At 35.2% G+C, this 27,333-nt stretch overlaps 1 protein-coding gene and 1 pseudogene across 1 annotated transcript; one reads left to right on the forward strand and one right to left on the reverse strand.

Annotated features, from left to right (window-relative positions):
* Nucleotides 1-874: 874 nt before the first annotated feature.
* Nucleotides 875-2,266, forward strand: LOC130945733 (uncharacterized; annotated as a pseudogene).
* A 13,695-nt stretch (nt 2,267-15,961) lies between these two features.
* On the reverse strand, nt 15,962-20,336 carry LOC130943382 (E3 ubiquitin-protein ligase WAV3-like). The gene is made up of 2 exons (XM_057871229.1): nt 19,794-20,336; nt 15,962-18,101 (listed from the first exon to the last, which is right to left on the reverse strand). Exons 1-2 carry the CDS (start codon nt 20,028-20,030, stop codon nt 16,197-16,199), a joined length of 2,142 nt encoding a protein of 713 aa, XP_057727212.1. The 5' UTR covers nt 20,031-20,336; the 3' UTR covers nt 15,962-16,196.
* Nucleotides 20,337-27,333: the final 6,997 nt, after the last annotated feature.

Consider the following 27,333-nt stretch of genomic DNA (forward strand, 5'->3'; position numbering starts at 1 on the left):
TCTTCTTTTCTGTTTTCTCGCTTTTGCAGCTTTGTAAATCTTCTGCAGTTGTGTGTGTTGTTCGATGTGCTGAAGCTTTTTATTGTTCTATCACAATCTTTCTCCTTCATCTGTGCTAGAAAGCTCAGCTCAAGGTTTGAAATAATCGTAATCTTCTTGTTTGTTTGTATATTGTATTTGTATGTTGCTGTATTGGATATCCAAAAAATTTTTTAACACTTATGTGTTGGGTAATCTTCTGTTTTGGATATGTATTTTTAATGAGATTCCGTTGGAGTATTATGTTTAGAGTTTAGCTGGAGTATTATGTTGGGTTATCTTGTTTTCTCTGATTTGGTCAATATAATAAATTATAAGTGATGGTAACAAAAAAAAAGATAATGTCATAGTATTATGGTTCAATTTAAATCAGTTTGATGTTTCAAAATTATGAATTTGAGTCCATTTGAGAGCTTCTTGTACTTAGTCCCAATTGTAAACTTGTTATCATAACGGAGCATTGTGTATCTCCACCTGATGACTTATATTTAATTATATCTCAATAATTTATTTGCTATTTTGTTCAGGAAATCTGAGCCAGCTGGTTGATTGTATTAGTTTTGATATTTATTAGTATATTTTTACCTTGAATTTTATTTCCAATTTATAGTGCAAAAAAAATTAGCAACTGTAATAAATTAAGAGTTCCCCATTTATGTATCAAAAACTGTTCGCTTGCTAATATGAGTATGTGATTATGTAATGGGTGTTTTCTCTACTTGTAGTTTAATTAAAATGATAAAGAATAGTTTACTCTTGAGTGTTGTCAAACTGGGTATTAGAATTTATTTTATTTTTATGCATTTATTTTTTTATTGTTTCTTAGGAAGTGATGATGGATCGTTCTGAACAAATTAAGCTATGTGTTGGATATTACTGGATCATGAGAACGCAATCTGACACGATGATGTTGTTTCTTTTAGTTACTTTATATATGTATATTAGGAATAGAAGGAGGGGTCATTCTTCAATTGGGCGAAGAGTGAACACATTGCCATTAAGGCGAGATGCATTAGATAACATCATTGGGGCGGGTGGAGATAGAAATTGCATATGGGAGTTAAGAATGAGTTTGAATGCATTTGCTAATTTGTGTGAATTGCTACAAATTCAAGGTGGGTTAGATGATGATGGTCATGTTGGCATAGGCGAGCAAGTAGCAACTTTCTTGATTATATTAGCTCATCATACCAAAAATCGCAGTGTACAAGTTAGGTTTTATAGGTCTGGTGAAACTGTTAGTAGGTATTTTCATAAGGTGTTAGGTTCAGTGTTGCGTGTCCAAAGTGTGTTATTTGCAAAGGCAGACCCTGTACCAGAGGATTCTATAGATCCCAGATGGAAATGGTTTAAGGTAAGGTGTTGCATAAACTTTAAATTTGTATTGGTCAACTTTATTTGTATGTAATAACTATTTTGTTTTGTCCATTTGATAGGGTTGTCTAGGAGCATTAGATGGCACTTACATAAATGTCACAGTCTCCAAGAGTGATAAATCTAGGTATCGGACAAGAAAATCTAGAATATCCACCAATGTCTTAGGAGTTTGCAATCGGAACATGAATTTCGTCTATGTCCTTAGCGGTTGGGAAGGATCGGCATCTAATTCAAGGATACTTAGAGATGCCATTACTCGACGTAATGGCTTGAAAATACCTGTTGGTATGTTTAAATTAATCTCTTGATAAGTGCATTATCTATGTATTAAAGAATTACGATATACCCCTTATAATTTTTCCATCCTTCCATTTTAGGGTCTTATTATTTAGTGGACGCTGGCTATACCAATGGTAGAGGATTTTTATCTCCTTATAGAAATGTCTGGTATCATGTCAATGAGTGGGCTCAAGGTCACCGTGCACCACAAAATCGTCTAGAGTTATTTAATAAGAAGCATTCATCGGCTAGGAATGTGATTGAGCGATGCTTTGGGCTGCTTAAGAAGAGATGGGCAATTCTATGAAGTCCCTCATTCTATCCAATTAGAATCCAAAGCCACATCATTATTGCGTGTTGTTTGTTACAAAATTTTATTCGAATGAACATGGATGTTGATCCCGAAGAAGATGCAACTCTTTTACCGGAGCATATACCCGTTGGAGATGACACTGTTGTTGATGAAGCCGACGTGATTGATGTTGTGGAAAGTAGTCATGAGTGGACTCAATGGCGTGAGGACTTAGCAACTGAGATGTGGGAAATATGGAGAGCAGAACATGATGCGTAGAGTTTCAAATTTTTTTCTAGTTTTATTATATCTGCAATTGTCGTGAACTATGAATTGTTTCTGTTGAAGAAATTTGAGTTTTTTTTAGGCGTAATGTATTTGCATACTAGGTTTAGTTAGTTGTGATCTAATTTGGTTGAAATTGTTGAATTATATTGATATTCTACTAGTAATTAGTTAAATTCTGTTGCAATTGTTAGTTTATTGTAGTGTTACTCTGTTACAAATCTGCTACCCGGTATTGATTTGCTAAAATTCTGCTAGTCACTTGATATTTATTGTGTAGTTGCTGTTATTGTAAGTCTGTTGTAATGATGATAAAGATTCTGCTCTACTAATTTATAATTCCTATAGTAATTCTGTTGGTCTGGTGCTCTTTTTCCTTTATTGTGCAACTACATTATCCAGCATCAATGGCTTCCATACCACGTCAGTGGACTGAACAGGAAACTGAACAATTTGTGGTCTTCATGGAGGAATTGGTTGTTGAAGGCAAGAGGGCGGATGCCGGTCAATTTAAACCTGGGGCATTTCAAAAGCTGGCAGATAAGATGAATGAGAAATTTTCTGGATGTGGCCTCACTGTGAAGCACATCAGAAATAAACACAAGCGACTAAAGGAAAAATATATGTATGTGGCTGAGATGTTGGGTTGTAGCGGCTTTGGGTGGAATTCGGAAAAAAATGTGTGTTGAAGTCGATAGCAAGCAAGTCTTGGAAGCTTGGGGAAAGGTATGTTTTTCGTTTTTATTCACTCCTCTTGCAAGATTTTTAAACTTACAACTGTGAATTTCATTTTTGCTACGTTTATTAATGTCGACTTTGGTTTATGGTATAGGGTTGCAACGTCACACTCTACACTCCCGGCAAGCCGTTTCCCTTGTTTGAACGTCTTGGCAATATCTTTGGTAAGGATAGAGCTACCGGTGTTGAAGCATGCAGTGGCAAAGATGCTGAAGAAGATGTTACTCCGGGATCTACATTTGCTACGGCCACAGCTGGTGGCTTGGGATTAGGCAGCGAGGATATTGACATGGAGGATTTAAGGGGTGCTGAGAGTGAATTACCCAACACCTTCTCGACTTCTTTTGCTTCATCAAGTGAGAGGGCTCAAGGACGTCAATTTGCAACTAAGAAAACCAATGATGCTGCAATCCTATCAAACTTGGCTGAAACTTTTAAGTCCGCAGTAGAAGATCAAGGAAAGCATGTGCAAGTACTAGCAAATACAATGAGTGGGGTAAATGACCAAGTGAATCTGGGCAGAACTTTAAAGAGTCTTGGCTTTGACACAATGGAGATTGTGCAAGTTGCAAAGAAATTTGTGCAGAATCCGGAATTGAAGGCAACCTTTTGGAGTTTGGATGAGGAAAAGGCAGCATTCGTACGAGATATAATGGAAAACTTTTAGCTATTATTAGTGTTGTTGGTTTAATTAGTTGTGTTCTTATTAAGGTCTATTGCTAAATACTGTGGGCACTTTGCTATAATTGAACAGGGTTTGGGTAATTGTTGCATTATTAAAGTGCAATAGCTATATATGCACCTAATTTATGCATGAAGTGACTTTTATTTGTAATCTGAAACAATATGTGTTGATATTTTGGTTTATGCACCTAAGTTATGCCTCAGGTGTTTATTAATTATATTATGCAACTTTACCCTTTATACTGTGCAATTATGGATTATTGCATTCAAATTCTGTGATTCTGTTGTCGATTTTCGAATGTATTGTGTAATTTTGTCATTAAAGTTATTTACTTCTGCATATTTAAAATTAATTTCTGTATTCTGTTTGTTAATTTTCTGCAGTTAGGTACATTTGACATTTAATTGTGCAGTTTACCTTTGCACACAAAGTTCTGCACTTCTGCAAAATTTGAATCAATTTTTAGATCTTAAAATACTGCACTTCCTGTATTTATTTCATACACGATGTTTACAGCTTGAGTTTCAAATTCTCCAGTTACATATTAGTGCAATACAGACAAAATATACTTCAAATACTCATTGTTGAAAGCAAACAACAGGCCAAATTAAATTTCAAAGAAACCACTTTTCATTCAAATTTCAATTCATACAATTTTCAATCATACAATTGTGTTGAATCCTAAAACTATACCAATGGAACTCTTATGCTATGGTTTCTCAGGTGTTCATGGTACAAATACAGTGCCACATAATTGAAAAAAATTATAACTTTCAAAAGTAATATTTGTTCCAAAGTTGCAGTTGTCTCAAGCCATTCAACATTTGATCCATGACCAAGTTCTGTTTGTGCATAGCAATCAATTATTTGCATCTTATAACCCAAAGCCAACCATTTCTGCTGCTGTTCATAACTGCCTGATGGCTTGATAGTAGGCACAAGCATTCCCTGCAATCACATTCAAAAGTTGAAATAAGAGACAGCTTAAGCTAAATGCATTACCAGGAAAAAGCATATAGCTCAAACACCAATTTCTATTATCAAAGTATTAGCATGAATTCACTGGTAAATGGATTGATTATAAATATGGATTTCGTCAACATTTCCAACAATAATAAATAATAAAAAGCATCAACAACATGAAGCCTAATATCAATATATAATGCATCTTTTAAGATGTCACCTACACACTTCAATCTACTCAGCATTATAAGCTAAATACTTAAATATATTTACATCAAAATTAAAATATGGATATTTGTAATTGCAAAGCATTAAGAATTGCAATACTCAATATTGATGCAAATCAGGCCAACAACTGTAGTTAATTGCTCTTCGCCATATGAAAACAAGAAAAACAACAACACAAACAAGTGGACAGATGTTGAAGCCATCAATCGGTTGAACACAGTACACAACAAGCAAATCAAACCCAACTTTAATGTGTGCTTCTTTCACCAACATAAACGAATTTATGAATAACTTGTACATGCTGTTGTTCAAGTGTTATTTCTGCATTGATTACATTGCAGCAGAAAAAAAGGGGGAAAAGAAGAACAAGAAGAATAAATATTCCATCCTATGAAGAACTTACCAAGTTAAGCCCAACGAACTATCATCACAACAATTGATCACCATAAAATTCTAAATATATCAAAAGTATCGACTAAAGTATCCACTAATTTGTAAAGTTTGATAAGTAAATTTTTTCAATTACTAATATTTTAACCACCGTATTCCCAAAATTGCAGCAGCTAGATATTTCAAGCACCGTATTTCCAAAATGTGGTAAACCTTAAACCCTAAATTGCAAACTCCTAACTCTTAAAAATACAGTATAAGCTGTAAATATTATGAATGGGTATGATAGATACCTGCCAAACACGGAGGAGAAGAAGAGACGGCTTCTTCTTCGACGCTAATTCAACACACGGGCTTTTCATCAAGAGGGACATTTCTGGGGGCTTGAGGTTAGAGGGGGAAAGTATCACCGCGAAGAAGGAGATCGCACAAGAGGGAGATTTCTGGGGGCTTGAGGTTAGAGGGACAAACAAGAAACCCTGGAATCAATTTGGGGCTCTGCCTCTCTGGGTTTTTTTTTTTAATTATTGATTTTTTACTTTAAATTGTGAGGGCAAAATAGTCATTCTAATTATGTAGTGTTCTTGTGTTTTATTAACCAAACATAATATTAGACACTACACTAATATCATGTTCATTCCATCCAAACATCATACATAAACATAAATATTTAATGTCTATATCTCAAGTGTCTATGTCTTAATATCTATGTCTTAGTACATACACAAACCAAACGAAATCTTATGTCACTCAACCAAACTTCTAACCACAAGTAACTAAAAGTATCAGCTATCAACTGAATCTCTTGTTGGGCCTGAGACTTGCTTTTTTGTCCTATGTAGATCTAAGGGCCTTCTAGTTTGTCAAATATGGATCTACATATGAATCTGAGCTTCGTCAGTCTTTAAAATTTAAATCAGCGTTTGTAAGTTAAAATAAATAAATAATTAATTTAAATTGGTGTAATAATATTGTTACGGTGGGTAACCGGAGATTAATAAGATGGATGGCTTTGGTTGGCCCAATCGTCCGCGGATGGTGGCTTCCGAGCTAGTTTGCACGTTGGAGCCTCTTTCCGACTTGTGTTCGTGAGTGAATGGGGGGTGGTACCTGCAAAGACACTCCGATTCCTAAGTTAGCAAGGGTGTGAGCAGGTCTAGAGAGTATTAGGCTTAGAGATACCTGAGGGGTGTCAGCGTATTTATAGTGGTGAGCCAATAACCACCGTTGGAGTAGTGCCATATTTTTAGGGTGTTAACCGTCCCATTATCTTAGGGAGGTTAAGATATGGCTCGATAAAGTAGTTAGAGAGATTTTAGGGGCAGTTACTCATTTGAATGAGTGCTTATCTGCCAACTATTCGCCGTCCCGACTTCTTGGGAGTAAGTCGGGTTTAACACCGACTTCTTAGTGTGAAGGTTGGTGCTTAGTAAGGCTCAATCCTCTGGACTAGGCCTTTTATTTGGACCTTGGGCCTTTACTTTTGGGCCAGGGTATGAACAGTGCCCTTACTTGAGCCCAAGATCTTTATAAGACTTGGGTTCGAGTATTTTACTCGGGGTTGTTGTCGACTTGTTGGAGGACCGACGTGATTTTCTGAAACCGACGTGACTTTTCCGTGTCTTTTTGGTTCTGACAGTTACGTCTAATCAAGCGTCGTGTCCGTTAGGAATGTGCGTAGGCTTTGGTAACGGTGCATTCTTATTAATGACTGCCCCGCTTTGACCTTTATGCCCCTTAGCATGTTTATAAGTACTTTCCCTCTCTTTCATTTTTTCGTTTCTGCGATTTTTCAAATTTCTTCTTTCTTTGTTCGTGCTTTGTTCTTGCATTCGGAGACCTCTGCTTCTTCCAACCTTCGCTTTTGGATAAAGGTTAGTGTTTTACTTTTATGACATGCTTTGTGATTGCATGCTTTTATTTTCTTTGGAGAGGGAGAAGTGACGTTGTAGGCTTTCGTATCCCCTTAGGGACTTCTCGTTTTTGATTCTTTTTCCATATGACTAAGCCCTTTAGTGGGCTAAACAACAAACAGCAATGGGTGTCCTTCCGAGCCATACAAGGTCGGAGAATTTTCACCCTTTTTGACGAATCCTTCCATGACTTCAAAAATTATTTTTTCAAAGTGCAAGCTGTAGAGGGTCACCACCCCTTTTTCCTGGATGATAACTCTTCTCATCGCTTTCCCTTATACTGGCTGGAGGCCTCCCCTTGTGAGAAATATGGTCTGGATGACCTGGATGAAGTAGAGGCTGCCATTGTGGGGTTCCTCCGAGAAGTGTGGGGGAGGGCCCCATATTTGGATACTAAAAAGTTTCTCCAAGGGTCTCCGACCTTTATCCAAGCGCAGGTAGGTAGCTTTTTCTTGTTTTAAATTTCCGACTTATCAACTGATCATTCCGACTTGTTTGATTCCTTAGCTATTGTTTTTCTTTTTCATAAATGGCAAAGACAAATGCTCAAGAATCTTTCCAGAGAGTCCAGGAGGCCAAAGCCAAGTCTCGCGCTCGGGTTGGTGGTGCCAGGGTTATCTTTCCTCCTCCTCCTCCTCGGAACATTGGGACTCTTTCCAAGCCCATTGTAATTTCTTCTTCAGCTCCCCCTCAGTCGCTCCCCGTCGTCTGACCTTCCCCTGATCCAAAGAAGCGCAAGACTTTAGAGTCTGGCTCTTCTGGTGAGGTTAAGGCGGATGCTATTGCGTTCGTCCGAAAGAATATCTATTCCCATGTTCATATAAGCATGGATGATATGTCTGTTCGGAGCCACTTTACCACTATGGTCGAGGAGAGTCTCAAAGCGGCGGGGGTTTGTGGCAAACTCTTGGATATCTTTGAGAAGGCTCCTCTCAGCTCTTTAGGGACGACCTCGAAGGTCGAGGAGCTGGAAGGAAGGCTTCGCTCATATCAAGAGCATGAGGGAGAGTTGAAGAAGGAGATCGCCAAGCTGAGGGAGGAGAGAGATACCTTTCGGGAGAAGGGGAAGGTTTTGCAGGCCCAATGCAACATGGAGATGGAGTTGAGAAAAACAGCGCAGGCCAGCTATCAAAGTTTATTCAATGATCTTGTGTCTGTGAAGAATGATCTGCTGAATTCTCGGAAAGCATATGATGAGTTGGAGGACTCTATTGCTGATGGCGCCGAGGAGTCTTGGAGGATTTTCTTGGAGCAAGTCAGGGTGATTGCTCCCGACTTGGATCTTTCTCCTTTACATCCTGACAAAGTTGTTATTGATGGTGCCATCGTGGATCCTCCTGCCCCCGTAATCGTTTCTGAGTCAGAATTGAAGACTCGGGGGCAGAGGATTATTGAGTCCCCTCCTCGTTCTAAAGACGCTCCGAGTTCTTTAGTAGATCCTCCTATCTCTTCATCTCCCATGTATGCCTCTGGTGGCGCTCCTCCTGACTCTGGTGGCGGTGATCCTTCTTCTAAAAAATGATTAGTGGCTATTTGGGGGTCCGGCCTGTGGGCCCCCCATTTTTAAACTCTTTATTTATTTCTGTTTGGTAGTGCTGTTTGAACAATTTTTCTTTGGCCTTCCCAGGCCGTAAACAAAAATATTAAAAAATACCCCTTTTTTGATAAGGGGTTTTTAAGTTAACGAAATGGATACCCTTTTTTGGATAAGGGTTTAGATTACCTTATGCGTGTATGCTTTAATTTTCTGAAGTCCCCTTGATCTTTTCTTGAAAACCTTTCCTTTTGGCCTGTTTGTTTTTCTGAGCCTTTTGTTTAAGGACTTTTTGAGATAGCCTTTAAACTTTTTCGTAAGTTTTTCAATCTCTTTTTGTTATTCCTCATGCTCAACTATGTTTTATTGAGTTTTTATGACTTAGGTTATTTTTGCGATGCGTTTTTCTTCTGCTCGGTTCTTCACTCCGACTTTTGAGCCAAAATGTTTTCGAGCTTCTCCGCTCGGAGTTTGTTTCGACTTTATGAGTCGAGTTGTTTCCGAGTTGTTTATGATCGGCTTGTATAACCTCTTTACACCGACTTGTACCTCGTCGTTTTATCCTGACGACCATCTAGGTCGGTTCATGGGATTTTCACGTTTTGTCGAGTTTAAGTCGGCGCGTTTCGTAGAAAAGACTTAGAAAAACTAGAAAGGAATTTATAAGAGATATTGTAGATGAGAAAAGATCTTTATTAATTGGGGAGGTACCTTCTTGCTACTAAGGGTTTTAATAGCCTATTTCCCTTAACCTCTACTATGATGCCTCGTTAAAAACTCTTCTCCAGAAAAAAACCCTTTTGGGAAAAAATCATGAAGTTGGGAAAAGAGTACATCAGGGAGTAGAGTTTGCTTTTAACTGTAGTACCTTTTCATGTTACAAGCATGCCACGACCTCGGGAACTCAGTGCCGTTCAGGTCGGTTACTTTATAATAACCTTTTCCTAAAACTTCATTGATTTTGTATGGTCCCTTCCAATTTGCGGCGAGCTTTCCTTCTCCTGATTTGTTGACTCCGATGTCGTTTCTGATTAAGACCAAGTCATCTGGAGCAAATGTTCTTCGAATGACTTTCTTGTTGTACCTTGTGATCATCCTTTGCTTCAACGCTGCTTCTCTTATCTGGGCGTCTTCTCGGACTTCGGGGAGCAAGTCGAGCTCCTCTTTGTGCCCCTGTATGTTTCCGATCTCATTATGGAGAATTACCCTTGGGCTTTGCTTATTAATTTCTATTGGTATCATTGCTTCTACGCCATAGACTAGTCGGAAGGGCGTTTCTCTAGTGGCGGATTGAGGCGTTGTCCTGTAAGCCCATAATACTTGGGGGAGCTCTTCGGCCCAAGCTCCTTTTGCTTCTTGCAATCTTTTCTTTAGTCCTGCCAGTATGACTTTGTTGGCTACCTCGGCTTGCCCATTGGCTTGTGGGTGCTCCACCGAGGTGAACTGATGTTTGATTTTCATACTGGCTACTAAGCTTCTGAAGGTAGCATCGGTGAATTGGGTTCCATTATCCGTAGTGATGGAATAAGGTATCCCATATCTTGTGATGATATTTTTGTAGAGGAACCTCCGACTTCTTTGAGCGGTGATGGTGGCCAATGGTTCTGCTTCTATCCACTTTGTGAAATAATCTATTCCCACGATCAGGTATTTGACTTGTCCTGGCGCTTGGGGAAAAGGACTTAACAAATCCATTCCCCATTTTGCAAAAGGCCATGGAGAAGTGATACTGATGAGCTCTTCTGGTGGAGCCACGTGGAAATTTGCATGCATCTGACATGGTTGGCATTTTTTCACAAATTCTGTGGCATCTTTCTGCAAGGTCGGCCAATAGAATCCAGCTCGGATTACTTTCCTGGCTAGTGACCTTGCTCCGAGATGGTTTCCGCAGATTCCACTATGTACTTCCTCCAACACCTCGTCAGTTCTTGAGGTCGGTACACACTTTAATAGTGGTGTTGATATCCCCCTTCTGTAGAGGATATTTCTCACCAAGGTGTAGTGTTGTGCTTCCCTTCGGATCTTTTTAGCTTTTTTCTCCTCTTTAGGGAGGATGTCGAATTTCATGTATTCAACTAAGGGGTTCATCCATCCAAGGTCTAAACCGACTACCTCAAGTACTTCTTGCTTGTATTTTATTACTGAGGGTTCCTGAAGGGTTTCTTGGATCAGGCTTCTGTTGTTCCCTCCTGGTTTGGTACTTGCTAACTTAGATAGGGCGTCTGCTCTGCTGTTTAGATCCCGAGTTATGTGTTTGACCTTGGTTTCTGCGAAGCGCCCAAGGTATTCCAAAGTTTTTTCCAAGTACCTCTTCATATTTGGGTCCTTTGCCTGATACTCTCCACTTATTTGGGAGGTTACCACTTGTGAGTCGCTGTATATCATCACCTTTGTAGCACCGACTTCTTCTGCTAGTTTTAGTCCAGCAATCAAGGCTTCATATTCTACCTGATTATTTGAAGCCGGAAATTCAAATTTTAAGGAAACCTCTATCTGGGTTCCTCTTTCATCTACCAATATTATGCCTGCGCCGCTTCCCGTTTTGTTGGAGGATCCATCTACATAGAGTTCCCATGTAGTTGGTTTTTCCTCCTGATCCCCTGCGTATTCTGCAACGAAGTCGGCGAGGCATTGAGCTTTGATCGCTGTCCGAGTTTCATATCTTAGGTCGAACTCGGAAAGCTCTATTGCCCATTGGACCATTCTCCCTGCAACATCCGTCTTTTGGAGGATTTGCTTCATGGGTTGGTTCGTACGGACTCTTATTGTATGGGCCTGAAAGTATGGTCGTAGCCTTCGTGAGGCTATTACTAAGGAGTAGGCAAACTTTTCTAGTTTGTGGTACCTTAGTTCAGGGCCTTGTAGAACTCTACTGATAAAGTAGACTGGATGTTATCCGACCTCGTCTTCTTTTATCAGGGCTGATGAGACAGCCTTGTTTGCTATGGATAAGTACAGGACGAGGTCTTTCCCAGGTACTGGTCGGGTTAGAATAGGAGGTTGGCTTAGAAACTTTTTGAACTCCTGGAATGCCTCCTCACATTCAGGAGTCCATTCGAACTGGCATCCCTTTCTTAATAAAGAGAATAGTGGAAGGGATTTCAGTGCCGATCCTGCCAAAAATCTGGAGAGGGCTGCAAGTCGGCCGTTTAGCTGCTGGACTTCTCTCAAACAAGTCGGACTTTTCATTTCTAGGATGGCTCTACACTTGTCGGGATTAGCTTCGATCCCTCTTTGTGTTAGCATAAATCCTAGAAATTTCCCTGCTTCCACCGCGAAGGCGCACTTTGCGGGATTTAGTCTCATCTCGTGCAGCCTTATGGTGTCAAAGACGTGAGAGAGGTCTGACAAGAGGTCGACTTCCTTCTTGGTCTTTACCAGCATATCGTCGACGTATACTTCCATTAGACTCCCCAGATGAGGGGAAAACACTTTATTCATCAACCTTTGATATGTGGCTCCTGCATTCTTTAATCCGAATGGCATGACCACGTAGCAGAAATTAGCTCTGGGTGTGATGAATGATGTTTTCTCCTGGTCGGGCTCATACATCGGGATTTGATTATATCCTGAGTAGGCGTCCATGAACGATAAGTATTGGTACCCTGAGCTGGAATCCACTAGGGTATCAATACTTGGTAGGGGATAAGGGTCCTTGGGACATGCCTTATTTAAGTCGGTGTAGTCGACACACATTCTCCATTTGCCATTCTATTTTTTTACTAGCACTGTATTGGCTAGCCATGTTGGGTACTTGACTTCTCTGATGAAGCCAGCTTCCAGGAGTGCCTGTACTTGTTCTTCTACTATTAGGGTTCATTCTGGGGCGAGCTTCCGTCTTCTTTGCTGTACAGGTCGGGATCCTGGATAAACCGAGAGTTTGTGGGACATGAGCTCGGGATCTATCCCAGGCATGTCCGAGGCCTTCCAGGCAAAGAGGTCGGAGTTATCTCTTAGGAGCTTGGCCAATCCTTGTTTTAGGGTTTCCCCTAGATTGGCTCCTATATGAGTATTTTTCCCTTCCTCCTTACCGACTTGTATCTCCTCGATTTTTCCTCCCGGTTGTGGTCGCAGCTCTTCTTTGGCCCTTGCGCCCCCGAGTTCTATCGTGTGAACTTCTCTGCCTTTTCCTCTTAGATTTAGGCTTTCATTGTAGCACTTCCTTGCCAACTTTTGATCTCCCCTTACCGTTGCTATTCCCGCTGAGGTCGGGAATTTCATGCAGAGGTGAGGAGTAGATACCACTGCTCCGAGTCGATTGAGGGTAGCTCTGCCGATTAAAGCATTATATGCTGACCCCACATCAATGACTATAAAGTCTATACTCAAAGTCTTTGATTTTTTCCCTTTTCCAAAAGTAGTGTGAAGGGGCAAAAATCCTAGTGGTTTTATTGGCGTGTCCCCTAATCCGTATAGGGTGTCGGGGTATGCTCTTAATTCTTTCTCATATAACCCTAGCTTGTCGAAGGCGGGCTTAAAAAGGATGTCCGCCGAGCTTCCTTGGTCTACTAGGGTTCTGTGGAGATGGGCATTTGCTAGGATCATGGTTATCACTACTGGATCATCATGTCCAGGGATTATTCCTTGCCCATCTTCTTTTGTGAATGAAATGGTAGGGAGGTCGGATGACTCTTCTCCGACCTGATAAACTCTTTTGAGATGTCTTTTGCGAGAGGATTTGGTGAGTCCCCCTCCCGCGAACCCTCCTGAGATCATATGGATATGTCTCTCTGGTGTCTGCGGTGGTGGGTCTCTTCTATCCATGTCATCTCGCTTTCTCTTTCCGTGACCGTCCGACCTTTCTATGAGATATCTATCAAGCCGACCTTCTCTAGCCAGCTTTTCTATCACATTTTTAAGGTCGTAACAGTCGTTTGTGGAGTGACCATATATTTTATGGTACTCGCAGTAATCGTTGCGGCTTCCCCCTTTTTTATTTTTAATGGGTCTAGGGGGTGGCAATCTCTCAGTGTTACAAATCTCTCTATATACGTCCACTATAGAAACTTTCAGAGGAGTATAAGAGTGATATTTTCTTGGCCTTTCGAGACCGAGTTCTTTTTTTTTCTTGGTTTCCCTTTCCCTCTCTTTTGTTGAGGGAGGGGGTCCGGGTCGCCAACTCAGGTCTCTTAATTTGGTGTTTTTCTCCATGTTGATGTACTTTTCAGCTCTTTCCTGTACATCACTCAAAGAGGTGGGGTGTCTTTTAGATATGGACTGCGAGAAGGGACCTTCTCTAAGCCCATTGACTAACCCCATTATTACTGTCTCGGTGGGTAGGTCTTGAATATCCAAACATGCTTTATTGAATCTTTCCATATAGGCTCGTAAAGATTCTCTGACCTCCTGTTTTATTCCCAGGAGGCTCGGTGCATGTTTCACTTTGTCTTTCTAGATTGAGAACCTCATCAAAAACTTCCTTGAGAGGTCTTCAAAACTAGTAACCGACCTCGGGGAGAGGCTATCGAACCACTTCATCGCTGCTTTCGATAGAGTGGTCGGGAAGGCTTTGCATCGCGTAGCGTCGGAAGCATCAGCTAGATACATCCGACTTTTGAAGTTGCTCAGGTGATGCTTTGGATCCGTGGTTCCGTCATAGAGGTCCATATCAGGGCTTTTGAAGTTTCTCGGGACTTTAGCCCTCATTATGTCTTCACTGAAGGGATCCTCCCCACCTAAGGGTGGTTCTTCTTGTTCGTCGCGGGAGTTGCGACTTTTGAGGGAGGATTCCAACTTTAAGAGTTTTCTTTCTAACTCTTTTCGTCGTTCCATCTCCTCTTTTAGGCTCTTTTCAGTTTCCTTTTGCCGCTCTCGTTCCTTCTCTAACTGCTCCAGGCGACTGTGGACTAATCCCATGAGTTCAGTTACATGGGGTGGTCCTTCTTTTTCTGACTCGTGCCCTTCTGAGGAGTTTACCTTCAGGTTCTTTACTCCGGAAGTGCCTTCCCTGTGTTGATTATCGATTTCCTGGTGGAGGGTGAGGTCCACATCGTTGTTGCCTGTGTCCAGATTCTCTTGTTCAGAATCTGTCTCCACATGGCCTTCTTCTTGGGATCTATCCGCCATCGATGGATGATCTCTCGGGTCCCCGGCAACGGCGCCAATGTTACGGTGGGTAACCGGAGATTAATAAGATGGATGGCTTTGGTTGGCCCAATCGTCCGCGGATGGTGGCTTCCGAGCTAGTTTGCACGTTGGAGCCTCCTTCCAACTTGTGTTCGTGAGTGAATGGGGGGTGGTACCTGCAAAGACACTCCGATGCCTAAGTTAGCAAGGGTGTGAGCAGGTCTAGAGAGTATTGGGCTTAGAGATACCTGAGGGGTGTCAGCGTATTTATAGTGGTGAGCCAATAACCACCGTTGGAGTAGTGCCATATTTTTAGGGTGTTAACCGTCCCATTATCTTAGGGAGGTTAAGATATGGCTCGATAAAGTAGTTAGAGAGATTTTAGGGGCAGTTACTCATTTGAATGAGTGCTTATCTGCCAACTATTCGCCGTCCCGACTTCTTGGGAGTAAGTCGGGTTTAACACCGACTTCTTAGTGTGAAGGTTGGTGCTTAGTAAGACTCAATCCTCTGGACTAGGCCTTTTATTTGAACCTTGGGCCTTTATTATTGGGTTAGGGTATGAACAAATATATTCATTAATCTACTTAAATAGATGTCTATCCATAATAAATTAATGAATCATTGATTTGTCCAACTGAAGATACTATGAGAAAAAAATAAAAATAATAAAAAAATTGCCCAACCAAAACAATGAACAAATTTCCGGTAAATTGCAGGAATGATAGTGTGATATTTCTAATTCATGAAGTATGAAAGAGAAACGAGGATCACGTGACTATGATGTTACTAGAGAGACATGCCAAGCAAAAGATATTAAGACACAAGTAATATTACATGATCAATAAATAATTAAATATTATTATTTTTTGTTAATATTTAATCAATAATAATTTGTATATATATTTATAAATATTTACATACAAAAACATATAATTTGTATATATATTTACTAAAATTTTATATACATAAATTAATATAATTTGTACTCATAAATTAATATAATTTGTATCATATTTTTTAAAATTTATACACATAAATTAATAAAATAATAATTTAATATTTGTGCTGACAAAATAATAACTAAATATACTAAAAATCGTTGACCTAAGTTTTTGTTAAGATAAACCTACTAAAAAAAGAGTCTATGTAAAAAGCAACACCAAGAAATATGAAAAGAATGGGGAGTGTGTATTTAATATTTCGTTGAAGAAATGTTACATTTCTATACCCTCTTCTCCAATTAATTCACAATTAACTGAAAAGAAAATTATATACATCACTAGTCAGAATGACATAGTGATATCATCTCTTCTCCATTCTAAAGGTGAATGCATTTACACCGGAAAAACATGGTGAAAACTGAATACTAAAGGTCTCGAAACACTAGACTCTTCCAAATAGCTATCACTTTCCTCTCTGCCTCCCGTTGTATGACTTAGCAGGCCTAAGGGTGCGTCCTGCGGAGAGTGGAGCCCCAAAAACCATGGTTTGGGAACGGCTAACCATGTCCACCATTGAAGGAGTTTGATATGCTTGCACAAGGCTGGTGCTATCTGTGGAATCACCTCGTGCGGTGGCCCTTTGCCACGAATGCGAGCTCAATCCAGACAGCACATAGGCCCTCCCAGATTCCTCGTACACCCGCCTGTTTGCCATCCGTTCCTGCATCTCCTTTAACTCAGCCAGAAGTGCAACACATAACCGATCACCAGCTCGTGATGAAACAGTTTCTGACAATGCCTTAAGGCAGTTCTCAAGTACCGAAACAGCCCCAGCCAAGTCACTGCGTTCAGCTTTAACTCTAGCCTCTGCCATTGCCTCCGCAGCGTACAGCCTGTTTCGCTGCCGGTCTACTTCTACTGAAACATCCAATTCTCTTGCTACATCAGGTCTCTCAATCTTTACTTGAGTTGGTTCTAAATTCACCATTTCTTTTGTGATAGGCTCTCTATAGGAGCCTCTAACTAGCAACAATGACATGTCACCGCCATAAGTTTCAGCCGGAACATTGAGTGTGACTAAAAAGTTTCTTTCCTCTTCAGCATACAAGTCTCCTACCTGGATAGAAGCCATTCTTGCATTGTCCATCAGGCTAGTTTCGTAACTTCCTGCTTTTACCGAACTAAGCTGTAGGCGAGGGTTAACACACGCAACTTCCACCTGTAATTCCTGCGCCACCACGCTCAAGAGCCCCCCAATACACTGTGCAAATGCATCCTGAATAACATCCTCGGCTTCAATAAAAGAAAATGTTCCGCCAGACATCTCAGAGATTGAGTGCATTGAAGTAGCATCATGGTCAATGCCAAAGCCGAATGCATGAACTGGTATGTGCAAACCAGTGTCGTTGTTGCGTTGAAAGGTGTCGGGGACAAGTGACCGGTAATTGGCTCCGAGACGGGGCCTGCTATTGCCTGTGTAGGTATCCTGCCCATCAGAGAGCAATATCATGCCACCAACCGGATTCTTCCACCTACGGTCAACAAAAACCTTCGCACCTTTCTTTAAACCTTCAGCAATGTTTGTCCCACCATTTGGAACCAAAGAATTGACAGCCTGCAATGCCTGCTGCCGTCCGGCATCAGTCATCCTCTGAAGAGGAAAGACACGGCGGGCTGAAGAGGAGAAGGCAACAACCGAAAGCCGGTCCGAAGAACTCAGGTTCTGTATGACAAAACTCATAGCTCGCTTTAGCAATGCAAGCTTGGTACCTGCCATGCTACCACTCACATCAAGAACGGTGACAAGGTCAATTGGAGCACGAGAATTCTCAACTGAAGGTGCTCCACTTTGGTTTCTCCCTGAATGAGAAGGAGCCTTGAGATTAATCAACACAGCAAAGTTATGATGAAAGGCCGACTTTGAAACAGCTGAAACTTCAGGATATGTTCTGATTTCCATTGTGTTTGTCATGAGATCAGAACCATTTCTATCTTGGGGAGTTGATGTCTGTTGATCCAATGCTTCATCATCATTAAAAATGGTTGGTTCAGGAATGTGGCTAAGCAATGAACTCTGGCGCCCCACACTAACTTGTGTTGAGGGAAACCTCCGAAGGTAAGTAGTTGTCCAAGCATCATCTCGAGGTAAACTTACTCGGTTCAGTCGAGGAACGTTGCGGGAGACATTGGAAGAAGGGCTTTGGAAAGGAACCTCCTTCCAGTTTGCCCTGCAGATAGGGCAAATTTGGTTTCCATGCTTAACATTGGATGTGATGCAGTGGAAATGGAAAGTGTGAGTACATTCTGCGGTAAAAATGGCATGCCCCTGTCCTGGCTTCATTGACTTCAGGCATATTGCACATGTTTCCTGCGTACAATGTTGATAAAAATGTAAAGAAAAGCTCAAGGACATTTTAAACCTAGTAATATAAATGGTAAGCAGATTAAGATGCAGAGTCAGGTACTTCAAAAAACAAAAAACAAAACTAAAGTATACAAGATATAGAACACAATACTGCAATTTAGTACAGGTTCTTGTAGAAATCAACAACCATGTTTAACAAATTTTATATCCACAACCAAGATTGAGCAAAAGGAAAAGAGTCATGACTATGTCATCTAGAACAATTACTATTACTTAGGAATGTGAAACTCTAACCCGGTTTGACTATGGCTTAACAAAATCCGCCAAATTGATGCCATTGAAACACTATTCAAAATGCGGTTGAGAGGTAGCCAACCGCTAGCAAAATTTGGTCACTAGCTCAAATCAAACTTCAGGTAGCAACAATGTTTATGGAATGGAGTTTTTAACAATAGTTTTATTATTTTTTTTATTAGTTATAATTAACTCGTAATAATTAGGGGGAGAAAAAAGTGGTTACACGTGCTTTCATGAATACATGGATCCAACTCCAACCAACAACAATAATTTATCGGTTAGCGAAGATTTTAAAAAACTAAAAAGAAAAAATGAAAACCAATAAAGTATTCAATGTTATAGATAAATGCAAAATTTGCAAAGGTCACTAATACATTATTTTGTCTAACAATGCCCCCTTCTGTCCCAATGCAGGTCCACTACTATTATCAGTGCATAAAAAGATGAAATAGAATGCTACCCATCTTTACCAGAGATACATATATGTTTACTATTTAGGTGGCTAATTACCTAAAGTTGAGAATTCCAACGCAAATCTACAACTTAGCATAAAGTTTAAAATAAAGGTCAACGTTAGGTGGTCAAACATAGTTAGGACACCAAGGGAAAAATTTGAACAATATGCAAATGACTTTCACAAAAGTAAAAGGCAAATTGCAACACTAATATTGGACCTGTCGACAAATTAATTAACAATTAAAGACATATAATAAAAAAATGACATCAAAAGAAGGAATAGATCAAAGGCGAATCATTCATTCATTGCTCCAGCAGGACTATGATTTCTTTGTCTTTTTTTAATAATAACAACAATAATAATAATAATTCTTATCCTGCAAAAACCTCAACTTTTTCTTTGTTTACAGCTGGGATTTTCACAATCAACGGCTAAGGTGCCTTTGACTCTTCTGTGGGGGTTTCCACCATAGCAATAGCTTTAGCTTAGGCCCTAGGCCATTGAGATTTGAACAGTACACGCAGCAATGGACGAAAACAGAAGCAACTAAAAGTCCTCATCAAATGCAACACAACAATGGAGATCAAAGCATCTCATAAACAAATAAACACCCAGAATAATACACCGTCTTCACCACAAATATTCATATATTCATATACGTCACACTCAAATATAGCAACCACAATGATACCACAATTAAAAGGCAAAAACGAAACTTCTACCAGTGATTAAAAACTGCCATTGATGTCTATACACTATTTAGAAAAAATGTAGTGAAATGAATGAGCCTCAGCTCGAGTAGTGAAAAAAAAAACTCCGATCAATGAAGATTCATACCCCCCAACCCAAAAAAAAGTAACTTTCTATAAAACCAACAACAAAAAACGTAACTTTATATTACGAATATGCTAAAAGGATTAATGGTAACGAATGATAATAACCTTGGGCAAAAACGACTTCGATTTAGATCCGGATTTGGACAATCGTAACCCGGAGGAGGACGGCGTCGGAGTGGTGGGACGGCGGCCGGAAGACGGAGAGACACCGTCAGAGAATGCGGCGGAGGAAAAGGGCGATTCGATGGCGGAGGAAGAGGAAGAACGATCCGTAGTTCTGGGAACGTGAATGCACAAATTGATGCCTATGGCAAGCTTCACCTTTCTCCATTTGCTTCCCATTGTTGAGGTTCGAAGCGAAGAAAGCGACAACGACGGTGAGATCTCGAAACGAAAAAGGACAGTCACGGAGCTGCAAAACTCTCGTAGTAGCAGCAGAAGATGAAGAATAATATCTCAATGGCGTTGTTGTTGAGCATTGAAGAGAAAGAGAGACAGTAAATAAAGAAGAGAGAGAGAAAGAGAGAGAGTGTGTAAGAGAGAGAGAGAGATTAGGTTTGGGTCTGGGTTTGTTAATGAATAAGAACGGTTACGGTTATGGCGATTGTTATGGATGAAAGGGAGAAGAGAAAAGAGAGAATTATGAATAGAGTGGTTACTGGTTTTTAGACCCAAACAAAGCTGCTTCCGTTTGTTAGTTTTACTAATTGAGAAGGGCAAAATGGGAAAATTAACAACTTTAACTTTGAACCTAATACTAATCAGTAATTAATCACTATCCATAATCCCAAATCTCAAGGCCTCCAATTCAATCATGATCTTCTTTTTTCTTTATTTTATTTTCGGATACGGATACGGATTATTATTATATACAGTTGCTTTGTTTAATAAGTTGTTTCTAAATTAAAAAAAGAAAGGGAAAAAAACGGTTTCTATATTAAGCATATGTCTCGGATAATTAAAAAAATAACATGTTTTTAAATCTTGTAGTGAAAGAATTTTATTTTTTCTTTTATTTTAAAAATAAATTAAACTACTCTTGAAAGTCGAAACCATCTTAAATTTTCAACTAAAAGCTCCTAGTTAAGGTCTTATTAAATATAATTTTTCAGAAATTATAATATAGAGGCTTGCTACACATACAAGTCTTTTTGACTTACAAGTTTTACAAGTTGCTACACATTAGAGTCTTTTAATGCGTTATTTAATTTCCAAAGCGCTACACTCACCGTGAATTATGAACGACTCCTCTTCCTCTTCCTCTTCCTCTTCTTCACTCACCGTGAATTATGAACAACTCATCTTCATCTTCCTTTTCCTCTTCCTCTTCCTCTTCTTCTTCTTCTTCTTCTTCTTCACTCACCGTGGATTATGAACAACTCATCTTCCTCTTCCTCTTCCTCTTCTTCTTCTCCTTCTTCTTCTTCCTCCTCCTCCATGTATTTCTTCGTTATTCTCTTTGCCTTTTCATTAGTTGTTTTATTTGCGTTTATTACTGGTATTCTTGCTTCGTTTTTTTTTCGATTTTCATGGTTTCTGAAATCAAGTTTTGAAATCGTTTTAAAGATAATGAAACTTCAGAAATACACCCAAACGATTATAGAAAATACACCCAAACGATTATAGAAAATACACCCAAACGATATTTCTTCGTTATTCTCTTTGTCTTTTCATTAGTTGTTTTACTTGCATTTATTACTGGTATTCTTGCTTCTTTTTTTTCGATTTTCATGGTTTCTGAAATCAAACTTTGAAATCGTTTTGAAAATAATAGAACTTCAGAAATACACCCAAACGATTATAGAAAATACACCCAAACGATATTTCTTCGTTATTCTCTTTGCCTTTTCATTAGTTGTTTTACTCGTTTATTACTGGTATTCTTACTTCTTTTTTTTCGATTTTCATGGTTTCTGAAATCAAGCTTTGAAATCGTTTTGAAAATAATGAAACTTCAGAAATACACCCAAACGATTACAGAAAATACACCCAAACGATTATAGAAAATACACCCAAAGGACACTTTATGCATAATTCAGAACTCTTTCTCTTTCTCCTCCTCATATTCTGCTGCTTCTTCTTCTTCAAAAATGATTTCAGAGCTTGATATCAAAAAATAATGGAAATCAAGAATAACGAAAAAAGAAAACAAAGAGAAAAGCACGTAAATGAAGAAGGAGAAAGAGAAGGCAAAAAACGAAAGAAAAGAAGAAGAAGAAGAGGAGGAAGAGGAAGAAGAATGTGCAGCAAGAAGAAGAAGACGATGCAGTGAAACTGTGCAGTAACGGTTGAAGAAGGAGAAAGAGAAAGTAAGAAACGAAAGAAAAAAAGAAGAAGAGGAAGAGGAAGAGGAAGAAGAACGTGCAGTAACGTTCAAGCGCGTTAATATAATAACTTGTAAAGACTTGTATAAAAAAATGCTTGTATATGGAGAATTTCTCTATAATATATCAAAACAAAAAGTTACGAAAGTATAACACTTAGTTTAACAGGTATATGATGTCTATAGAAAGTAATTTTATAACAAGAAAAAGGTATTATTCAAAATTTCGAATCTTACTATTGTCGTATAAGAAAAAAAGTGATAACATATGCGTTTTAAATTTTAATATTCCACTAGGTTGCAAGTCAAAACTGCAATTTCGTGTCGTGCTTTATTATCTGCATTATTACCAATTTAATTAATGGCTTTGGTATCGTGCATTAAAATTTTCCTATTTAATATTATATTTAGTTAGCAAGTATCGAACCCTAATGAGTAAAAAATATCCCCAAAGCAAATTAAGATAGTTTTATTAATTAATTAATTTATTATAAATAAATATAGTAGAAATGTAATTAAAAACATGAAATTAGGACATTTTATTTTTTTTTTTTTGAAAAATCTTTATCAATGAAATCCTTTTTTCTCTTGATTCTCATTAATTTTTTCTTATTAATTAATTGTTTTCTTATTTGGTTTCTTTCCCCTTATACGAACTTAATTAAAATATTAAATATAAAATGTTTATATTGAAAATTTAAAAATTTTAAGTTTTAAAAATATTTATTATAAACTTGTTTGAATGAGTTTTTATGAAAAAAGAAAATATTCAAGTAATTTTTTAAAAGATATTTTAAGAAAATAAAATAATTTTATGTTTAAATTTTTTTTTAAAATATCTTTTATTTAAAAATTATATTTAAGTACAATAATGTAAAAATATTTATTTATTTATTATGTTAAAAATATTTTTTAATAAAAAATATTTTAAAAAATATAAATTATAATTTCTAAAGAAAGATATTTTTATTTTTATTATTAAAATTTTACCAAATATACTAAAAAATATAAATATATTTTTTATTAAAAAAGATTTTGTTTTAATAACTTAATAGCACTCAAATAAGTTTTATATAAAAAAATATATATCTATATACACACTAAAAATCAACTATTAAATTAATTACTTTATATTTGTGTATAAATATATATAATATTTAATTTATTTTAAATATATATTTTATATTTTAAAATATATTTTATATTATTAATTAATTTAATAACTAAATTTTAATATATACATTTTTAAAATAAGTAACCTTAACTAATATTCTTATTAATGTTAATCACTAATCAGCTGCACTTATTAATTAGAAAACCCTTTAATATTAATCAGCTGCACATGGAGGTGTCTAGTTGTGAATGACCCACTCGTCCATTACCATTACCATTTCCGGACCCATATTTCGCATGAATTCTCCATCCTCATTAATTCCACCATCATAAAAAGTATGAATTTGAATTCAATGTCATGGAATATATATCCGAAAAAAAAAAAAAAAAAAAAAAAAAAAAAAAAAAAACAACAACAACAACAATAACAAGGACAGAACCTTAGTTTCACCCTAACCTAAGGTAGATCAATGTTATTGTTGAGGGAAAATGACATATTTGTACATTATGTACTAGACAAAAACAATAACCATCAATTTACTATGGGCACATTTAAAATGTTTCAGTTAAAAATTGGAATATCAATGTTTCAGTAAATGTAAGTAATAATATATGAAATGTAGCACTTAAAATCTGATCATCACCATAAACTTTAGGGTTGTAGGTAAACTTATATTTAAGATAAAAAAAATTATAAGAATATACGAAATGACAGAAAAAAAAAACTCGTTTGAGTTGTTATTAAAATCACATTTGAAATTATTAGAATGCATTATATATATATATATATATATATATAGAGAGAGAGAGAGAGAGAGAGAGAGAGAGAGACAAATAATTATATAATAAAAACAAATAAAATTTAACATAATAAGTATACGTACAATATTTGATTTCAACATAATAATTACATAAATCTAAAATGAATTTACTGTTATATAAATTTAATAAATTTTTCCTGATGTTTACGTATAAATTATTACTTAGCTTGTAAAGTAATGTTTTCACTCTACAATCAATAATATATCTGCATATGATCATTATTATTTCAAAGTAATAATGTTTGGAATAATAATAACAATATATATGTACTAAATATTAATAACTATTAATGTTAATAATTATGAGTTGAATTATATATATTATAACAAAAATATATTAGAAAATTAGGGACATTTTTGTTGTCAATTTAACAATTGTGTAATTGTAAATTAGGATTATTTTTTTTTTTGGTTTGTTATTATACATACGTACTTGTTTGGGCGCTATTAAATCGATAAAAAAAAGTGTTTTTTTTAATAAAAAATATTTTTTTATTTTTTAATGTGTTTGACAAATTTCTAATAGTAAAAGTATTAGAAAAAAATTTTAAAAAAATATCTTCTTTGAGAAGCTAAAATTTACATTTTTTCTAAATTTTTTTTCTTAAAAAAGATATTTTTCACATAATAAATGAATAAAAAAATATTTTTATCTTATTTTACCTAAATATAATTGATAAATAAAAAAAATTTTATATAAAATATTTAAATATAAAATTATTTTTATTTTTATAAAAGATATTTTTAAAAAATATTATTTAAATTTTTTTTTTTAAAAATGACGTCCAAAAAAATTTATAGTCTTTTTATCTTTTAAAATAAATGAATAATATATTCATTAACTTATAAATTACGAACCAGCTTAATTCTAAGTTCCAAATCACCATTTGGACTTAAAACATGTCCATTTACTACTACATAATAAAAATATTAGGAAGATAAATAAAAAGTCAAAACTTACTTTATTTAATATTTATTAATTATTGACTTATTGTAATAATTAATAAATATTAAATAAAATTTTTTGTTTTTTTGTTTTTTATTATGAAATATTTCGATATTGTACGTATACAAATATAAATAGATTGAGAATGAAACACATTTTAAGTATATTATGGAATTAGGTGTGTTTTAGTGATTTTAATAGCTGATCTCAATTATAAAATTGATTTTAGTTATTAATCTCTATATATTATGATTGAAATTAACGACTAACATATAATTTCAAGATACATTTAAAATGTTTCATATCGCTTTTCTTTTTCGGGATGCACTTGATCTTTTGCTTGGCTAGGCCATTGTAATTGATACAAGATGGTACAAGAAACCATAAATAAATAACTACTACTCGTATTCATTTGGGCTTAATTTATGATGATAATATCATGATTTGAATTTCAATACAAGTATTTTTGCAAGTAGAATCAATAACTTTGATACATTTTTCTTGCAGAGACATTAATGCAACACTAATTATTGTATTTTAATTTTTTTTTCTTTAGTATTGTATATTGCAAGCACATATTTCTTTTAGATAATCAAATTGGATATGTTTAAAATAAGCACAATAATTATGTGCTTATTATATGTGTCATATTTATATAAATTATTAGATTTTATTAGATAAAAATTAAAGATTAATATAAAAAATATTAATAGACTATAATAAATATATAATATTTTAGTATATAAATAAATATTTTAAATGAGAATACTTTAATACATAATACTTTAAATAATAATAAAATATTTTACTTTTAAATAATTAAATATAAAATATATAAATATAGAATATATGAATATTTTTTATTTATTAAAATTAATTATTATATAAAAAATTTTATAATATTAAAAATTATATTAAAACAATATTTTAAATTATAACATACTAAATCTACAGTTCTACACCTCAATTTCAGTTGTTCGCCTGTACCATAAATCCATAATCATATCTCAATGTAATAAGATATGTCATATACACACGAATTTATTATAATAAATAAAAAAATTTAATTAAGAAACTTAAAAATATAAAATAATATTAAATTAAATTAATAAAAAAATTGTCTAATTTTTCAAAGATAATACATGAAATTACAAATGTTTAGAATTTAGTTTAGAACTTGAAGGATTGAAACTTTGAATATTATAACACTAATATTTATTGAATATTTTAATTTTGTATCTAAAAAATTAATCTAAAAAAATTAATAAAACTTAAAATAATATTAAATTAAATTACTGCCAAAAGTTATTAATTATCAAAGTCTATTATAGTCTAATATATTAGTTTTCTTTTTTCAGTTTGTAAGACTTCAATTGAGTAAAAAGACTAAAGTCTATTATATTCAAATGACATAGTTTTTTCATCCTGACCTCATTTAAAAGTCTCGTCTGAATCTCACTTCTAACTTAAAAAAAATTTAATAATTAAAATTTTATTTTATATTACTTGACAAATAATTAAATTATTATATTCAAAATTTATTAACTAATTATTTTTATTAAATATATTATTATATAATATAATTTTTTATTAAAATATTTTAAAATATAATTTATTTAAAAGATTATATATAATAAAGAAAAATATTAAGTTTTATATTTTTTTCAATTTTTTTTAAAAAACAGAATAAATAATATAATTCTAAATACATGTCCATCACATTATATACTTACTTATATTAATAAGACCTAAATTAATCAAATTTACGTAATTAAAAATATAAAACATATAAATACAAAATATATAAATACAAAATATATAAATATTTTTATTTATTAAAATTAATTATTATGCAAATTTTTTTTATAATATTAAAAGATTATATTCAAATGATATTTTAAACTACAATATAAAAATATAAAATAATTAAATTTTATTTTATATTACTTGATAAATAATTAGATTATTATATTCAATATTTATTAACTAACTATTTTTGTTAAAAATATTATTATATAATATAATTTTTTATCAAATATTTGTCAAAATATAGTTTATTTAAAATATTATATATAATGCATAAAAATATTTTTTTAATTTTTTTAAATTGAATAAATAATATGTATCAACTATGTATATGTATTATATGTGTGTATGTAATAGTGACTGATATAAGATTGGTATATATTTTCTTTTATTCTTTAGACTCACTAATATATATGCCACCTCATAGTTTTCTCTTTTAATCTTTTTTATTCATAATAAATTTTAAAAATTATATTATATAATAATATATTAACTAATTACTTTGTTAAATATATTATTATATAATATAATTTTTTATCAAAATATTTATAAAAATAAAATTTATTTAAAAAATTTTATATAATATATAAAAATATTAACTTTTTTTAAATTATTTTGGAAAGACTAAATAAATAA

This window comes from Arachis stenosperma, chromosome 8 (genome assembly GCF_014773155.1).
Source record: "Arachis stenosperma cultivar V10309 chromosome 8, arast.V10309.gnm1.PFL2, whole genome shotgun sequence".
Taxonomy (NCBI): domain Eukaryota; kingdom Viridiplantae; phylum Streptophyta; class Magnoliopsida; order Fabales; family Fabaceae; genus Arachis; species Arachis stenosperma.